This window comes from Corvus kubaryi, unplaced genomic scaffold (assembly GCF_017639235.1).
Source record: "Corvus kubaryi isolate FWS band 111438036 unplaced genomic scaffold, C.kubaryi_AGA036_p1.0 69, whole genome shotgun sequence".
Lineage (NCBI taxonomy): Eukaryota > Metazoa > Chordata > Aves > Passeriformes > Corvidae > Corvus > Corvus kubaryi.
The window spans coordinates 4,257,699-4,264,548 of record NW_024582057.1 but is presented as its reverse complement, the minus strand read 5'-3'; the positions used below and the strand labels follow the sequence as shown (position 1 = coordinate 4,264,548).

The window sequence follows — 6,850 nt, the reverse complement described above, 5'->3', positions numbered from 1 at the left end:
TTCCTTCCTTCCTTCCTTCCTTCCTTCCTTCCTTCCTTCCTTCCTTCTTTCTACATTATACAATGTTTGAGTGAAATCTATGAGTCATTCCTAATCTGCATTGCTGCGCTGCTTTTCTTGTCTGACTTTGGCTGTATCCGCTGCTGCTTTGCTCGTAACGTTGTTGCGTCTATGATGTGGTTGTGTCCTCCAGTGTCTGAAGAGAGCCCCACATCCAATGAATCCGGAGTCCTCCTGTCCCAAGATCCTACAGCTAAGCCAGTCCTGCTACTTCCCCCCAAAAAATCTGCCGCTTTCCCTGGAGACCATGAGGACACCCCAGTGAAACAGTTGTCCCTCCTCAAACAGCCCCCTGCCCTGCCTCCTAAACCTATTGCCAGGATTGCCAGCCACTTAACTGGTAAGTAGGTATTCCTGGACCCTCAGCACCACCATTTCCCTTACAGGAAAAGCTGCCTTTGTAGCGAGGTTCCCAGTGTTCTTCCTCTTTCTGTAATGCTGTTTGCACTTGTTGTGTGTGCTGGTAACGTATGTGCCGTACGTAGGGCAGATCTTCAGACTGCACCTTCATCAAGGTTGCTCCAGGGCACTTCCCCTCTCAGCTATAATCTCCTAAGATCACTGTGGCATTTCTTAACCCTTCTCACTCTTATTCATCAAGACTTACCATCACCACTGAAGTTGCAGGATGTGCTTTGATGGGAAAGGAAGTATGAGAAAAATACTAGGGTATCTTTAAATACCCTTAATGAGGAAAGGCATGAGAGTTGAGGGGAGAGTTTTGATTTCTCCTTTTGCCCTTTGTTGCTTGTCCCTTCAACTGCCATATGGGCAGGTCCCCCTCCACACACCCTGTATCTTTCCATATATTTGTCTTGCCCCCCTGATCCTTACACAGGCAGTTCTGTCCCATGACTTCTTGCCATTTTGCCTCAGTGCTTACCGTGTCTGCCAAACTGTTCCCTCTTTCCACCCCTGCTCTGACTATTGCCCTCCCACTGGTGAGTGCAGCTCCAGTTCCCAATGACCGGGATTTTGACGTCCTCTGCTTTATGCTGCAATTTAGCTCTCACTGCATGGAAGGCAGCAACAGTAAACACACAGGCTCTGTTTTGTGTTCTGCGTGTTTTCACAAGCGTCCAAGCTCTTTGGGATTCAAAGTTCTCGGTAGACATGGAAGGAGGATGGGTGTGTCTCCTCCTCCCAGTCTCTCATTTTGACTGCTGAAGCAAAGGATGGCTATATTTATGCAGACCAAAATAGGTTCCCTAAATGCTTGCCTGCACCTTTTGAACAGTCTGCTCATAATTGCAGCTGCTGTACAGGAGGCAGCAACTCAAAATCCTGAGTTGAACATGAGGTGTGGTTCGTCTTTATAATGGGGCAGCTACCAGTCTTCCCCCTGGGTTGATCTTGTGTTAATGCTGCCCTGATATTTTCAGAGCTGATGTGAGAAATGGTCTGCCCACATTTATATATTGTAGATTTTTTTTTTCCCAGACAGTTCATACAAATTTTATCAGGTTTAAGATCTATATCAGGAAAGACCTCACTAGGAAAGAACATGCTCTGGTTTTCTGTCATCTCTATGTAGTCTCTTCATGTTTCTGTTTGGATGACCATACTTTTTTGTCCTGTATAGTTTTGTACATTTTATGTGAAACCTCTTTACTTTCTTACCTGCCAAACTCTGCACATAATGGTTAGTATTTTGCCTTTTGCTACAAACTGAATGGGCAGTCCTGCAGCCTGCAAGGCCGGGCAGCAGTATTAATGGCTTCACCTAAGGACAAAACCAGCTTCCTAAGATCTCCCTTAAAACTTTGTCCCAATTATAAGAAGTTGCTGAGAAATGAGGCCAATATGGCAGAAATAAAATTATAGGAATAGCATAGGAAAAAAACTCAGGTACTAAATGTCCTTGGTTCATAAGCCATTCTTTTGTAAGAGATAACAGAAGAATCAAAGGATGAGGGCTTCTGGAGTAGTTTTGTTTTTTCTGTGAAGTAGAATCAGACTCAAATTATCAGCAAAAGTGACTTGCTTGATGGCAATGACTTTCATATGAAAGTGAAACAGAACTGTGACTTCTCTTACTTCGTGGTGTCCTTCAGTGGTGTCTCATCTAGTCCTATATAAAGTCTTGTATGTGCATACAGATAAACTCTTGTACATGCATATACAGAACCTTCAGGGTGAAGGAACAGAGATTCAAGTTTAGTCATAGAGCCGTAATTTAATTGACAGTTATTCCTGCTGGTACTGAAACCCTCGTTTATACATTCCTTATAAATAAAAGTATTCAGCTTGTTCTTAAGGGTCCATTTACTTTGGTGGTCCAAAGGATATATATGTTGCTCAGTGCTTTGTGTTCTCCACTGGTAATTATATTAGCCGTGTGCAATCTTCGGAAATGAGCAATCAATCCTAATGAAGCATCCTCCTCAGTGAGAAGCAGAATTAATGCTATTCTTTTTCTAATTACTCCAGAGACATCCTCAGCTTGTGAGTGAGAAAACAAGCAAAATCTGAATTCTGGCATTCAAAATGAAAACTTTTCTGTTCATGCTGCATACACATTTTTCTACTGAAGAATTTTTGAAAAGGTTGAAGTACAAATTAAAACATACCAGGCCTGGTAGTGGAGAGTGACAGAGGTTTAATGGTCTGGTAGCTCTGTTCAAGGGACTGCGAGAGGAGATGTGATCCTGTGAAGGGTTCAGGTACACATGTGAAAATGCAGAAGCAACTCAACTTCTGTCTACATATCTGTATGTGTATGTGTACATAAGTGTATCTATTTTACAAACATATATTAAAAAATCACTACAGACATGGTCAGAGGCAAAAAAAAAAAGGAAAAATATTTTAAATACGAACCTTGAGGGAAAAAAGTCGGACCTTCTCTTGCTCTGAAATTATTCCTAAGTTCTTCAAGAAGTTATGCAGACTGACTTGCAGGGTTTGACAAAGAACTTATTACAGGTTTGAGAAATGGAAAAGAAACATTCCTTTCCTCTGAAAGCATTTTGAACCGTCTCAAATATCTATCCCCCTGTGCCAAGACAAAGATTGGCCTTTCGTTGATAAGAAATGCACATAAAAGAGCAGGCCTAAATAAACACAAAAGAGCACATTTAATTTTGTGGAGAATGAAAAGGAAAAAAAAATCCATTTTAAAGATGGAAGGCAGAGAGAATTGCCTCTAGCAAATATAAATCACACAGCCTTGGCATGCTTCTTCTCAATGCTGAGGCTCTGTAGAGATGGGACAGTATAGAAACAGGGCGGGAGCCAAGAGCAGACTGCAGGGCAGCCACTGGGAATGATGCCAACACCTCTGCAGAAAGTGCTCCATGCTTTTCCTCACACCATGTCCTGTGGTCTTGATGGTGCTGCCTCCACAGGGAACATCCCTGTCACAGCACTGGGTGTGGATGTGCCTGTGTAGCCCTAGAAGACAGGCAACTCTAGGAGAAAAACATGAGCCTTAACAATTTTGATACCGTTGTTTCACTGCTCTGCATGTCCTGTTGGCCAGTCACCTCCTGGTGAGCCTTCTACTGGTTTTCAAATATGATTAGTATTAGACACACAGATAGAAATTTCTTTTGTTGTTTTACTTCTCCAATATCCACATGCAGAACCCAAGCATTTAGGACAACATTTGTAGCTTCCTTCACTGAAAATTTAGGAAGCGTTGAAATAATCACCTGGGACCAAATTTAATTGGGGTGCTGGGATAAAGTCCCCAGATTATCACAAAATCTTTAATGGCCAAGTGACAGGAGACTAGGCATGTCTGATTTGATAGACCCCGATGTTGTAAAGTTCCCTTTGATCTTGATTCATTAAGCTGTTAATTTTCACCAGCACAGATAATGTTTTCTGAAATTAATTAGATATTTTCCGACTGAATCACCAGCAACCCATAAAGTCTCCTAAAACACCAGAGAACAAAATATGTGCCACTAAGATGGGATCTCAGTAACACCTGAGTGTATTTGAGCCCAAATTTAGCCTAATATTAGAATGGGGTGTAGCTTTGGTCATATCTGGCCACTTATCTATTGCATTTAAGCTGTTTGCATTCTTTTGCTTTCTTCATTCAAGATTTTGAAGAGACACATAGCACATTTTTAGTTTATTTTTAGATATTGTGCTTTCTGGTTGTGTCTGTGTAGAGTCAGAACTAATTCATAATTAGAGGCAAACATTTAACAGGGTAGGAAATGTTAAAAGTCCTCAAAAGTTACTTCTTACAATACAGAAGAGACAAGAATGAGGTTTGACAACATGAATGTCGGGAGTCCTGCTACCTTGCAGCAGCTGGTTATTAGTGACAGCTTTATAAAAGTTTTTGCAACTACAATTTGTCCAATAAATACTCTGCAGTATTTTATAATGCAGTAGTCACATATGTGTCAGAAGACTCCTCTGGAGATGAGCCCAAGACATAATCCCTGAGCTTCCTCCACTGTGACGTTACCTCCAGCTGCCTGCTCTGGCTGGCTACATTCATGAAGACAGGTTACATTCATGTGGGGGCAGTGGACAGTTCTCTCACTGTGTGCTCAAGGGAGAAGCAGCAGAGCAAAAGCAGTTCTCTTTCACCAGGTTCTCATGGGAAACGGGACCCTGATGCAGTTTCTCCCTCTATACTTCCTCTCTCTGCTGCTTCCTGGAGAGTAGTACCTATCACACAAGCATCAGGAAGTCTTCTCATTTTTGAAACCCTCTTCAAGGCCTTGCATAGGAATTCATGCAGAGCTGTACTTCTCAACCTTTAGGCTGATCATGCCTTGTTTTTGTTCTCCAAATTCAACCTGAGCCTTGGATGCATATGTGGTACAGAAGAACAGCAAAGAATTTCTGTCTCCAATCTTCCCCTGAAGACAGGGCTGCAGATCTTGCTGTAGCCAGCAGGAGATGCATGGCAAAGCTTTGAGAACAGTTTTTAACTTGTCTTTATGAATCTGCTCAAAAACTCATTGAAACAAGAAAAGAGGCTCCCACCGTTTAGGTACAAGTGATTACAGGAGAGAAGAGCTGAAAAAGTAAAAGCTGCTTGTCCAAATGAAGCCAGCAAATATCAGACACATCACCCCATTTCTACTATGGAGCTCCCTCAACAGGCCACACTGGTTTTTGCACTGTTTGTTGGGTTTGGGGAGTTTTTTGCACATTATTTTACAGAATTAATTACTTGGAAGGAATTTAAAGAGTATCTCATTAACTTTATGACAAGTTGTATTAGTTGTAGTAAGTACAGAAAATTCCTTGTAGTACATAGTACAGCAAAGGTCACAGTATAAGGTCATTCAGGTGAGGAAGAACCTTAGCAGGTCTTTAATCCAACCTCCTGCTCAAAGCAGAGCCAAGTATGGGATCAAACCAGGTTGCTCAGGCCTTTGACCAGCTGGGTCTTGAAAGCTTCAGAGGATGCCAGCTGTACAACCTGTCTGGATAAACCTCCACTAACTGGCTCTTCTCATGGCAGGGAAGATATTTTCCTTATAATCCAGTCTTGAACCTCTTTTTTTTTCACTTTTTTCCACTGTCTTTCCTCCTCCCACCACACACCATGAAAAGTATTATTGATAACCTGGCTTGTAGGTACTGGGAGGCTGCTGTTAAGCTTTCCCCCACAATCTGTCTTTTCTCCAAGCTGAACACGCCTCAGTCCCTCAGGTGCTCTAGCCCTCAGCCACTGCAGTGACCCCGTGCTCAACTCATTCTGGTTTTTTGATATCTTTCCTGGTGGATACTAAGCTTGCAGTAGTCTAGATACAGTCTTAAGGACTGCTAAATAGGAGGGCATCCTTCTATCAATAGAAGAATCCTTTGATCTTCTGGTTTTTCTTGTACCACCCAGGAGTCTGTTGTCCTTCCTTGCTGTCAGGGTACAACGCTGGCTTACATTCGGGCAAGGAGTCAAGAAGGAGCATTTCTGCTACTGGCAGTATAGCAAACACAGCCAGCTCTGCCACAAGCCCATGATTCCCAGGCATGTCCTCTTTCTCCATGCAGTAATTGATCTGGGGCAGAATTTGAAGATTTTAATGAGCATTTCTACAACCCTGCTGCAGCAACATTTGCTGCCATACACATAGGAGTTTCTAGCATCCCATCTGCAGCAGTTGTATCTTCAGTGTGTGCTGACCAATTCTCCAGCCATGTTCAGTGACTAGGAAGCATCAGAGTTGGTATATTTGGTGCACAGCTCCAGTGTACCACTAACACATCAGAAAAACCATATAGGAGCAAACCTGCGCAACAAATAAACATATGTTTATCTCATGAAAACCCCAAAAGAAATGCAGATGCTAACTGCAGATGTTAGCAAAATTATCTCTATGGAAAGGGTAAGGGATGGCCTGCTTGTCAAAAGTCTGATGTGTAGCAAATATTGTGGCATCCACAACTGTCTTTTAAGCAATTGATTGTCATCAAGAGTGGAGAGGTTCATGTCTTAATATCTTTTTCATCAATTCTAGCATGCAAGTTATTACATAGTGCTGAGTGGTCACAACCCCACTGGAAACCAACATCTTGCAAAATTGCTCATTATTCTCTTGAGCATGAAAAACCTCAGCCAGAAGAGATTAATCAGACTTGCACACCTGGCTTCACACAGTTTGCTTCTTTTTGGTTACAAGCGCTTTGTGCAATGATTTAAGACTCTGGTAATGTTTCACTGAGAAGACACTTATCACAGATACCTTGTTCTTATTTCTCCTGTCCAGCTTCTTATTTGTCTACAGATGCCCATGTCTGATGTATAGTCCATGCTGAAGACAATAATTGTTACCACCCCCGTTCATAAATCATGTACATTGTGAAATTAAAG

The 6,850-nt window shown here is 42.1% G+C and overlaps 1 protein-coding gene across 7 annotated transcripts in view; it reads left to right on the top strand.

Annotated features, from left to right (window-relative positions):
* The window catches only part of PHACTR1 (phosphatase and actin regulator 1), a 292,345-nt gene that overhangs the window by 238,979 nt on the left and 46,516 nt on the right, over positions 1-6,850 (top strand). For 6 of the 7 annotated variants that reach the window (XM_042049210.1, XM_042049207.1, XM_042049208.1 and 3 more), the window contains one exon: positions 194-400. The exons of the other annotated variant lie outside the window; for it this stretch is intronic. In XM_042049210.1, coding sequence (XP_041905144.1) covers positions 194-400 — 207 coding nt within the window. The remainder of the gene's footprint in view (positions 1-193; positions 401-6,850) is intronic. 7 annotated transcript variants of the gene reach the window in all.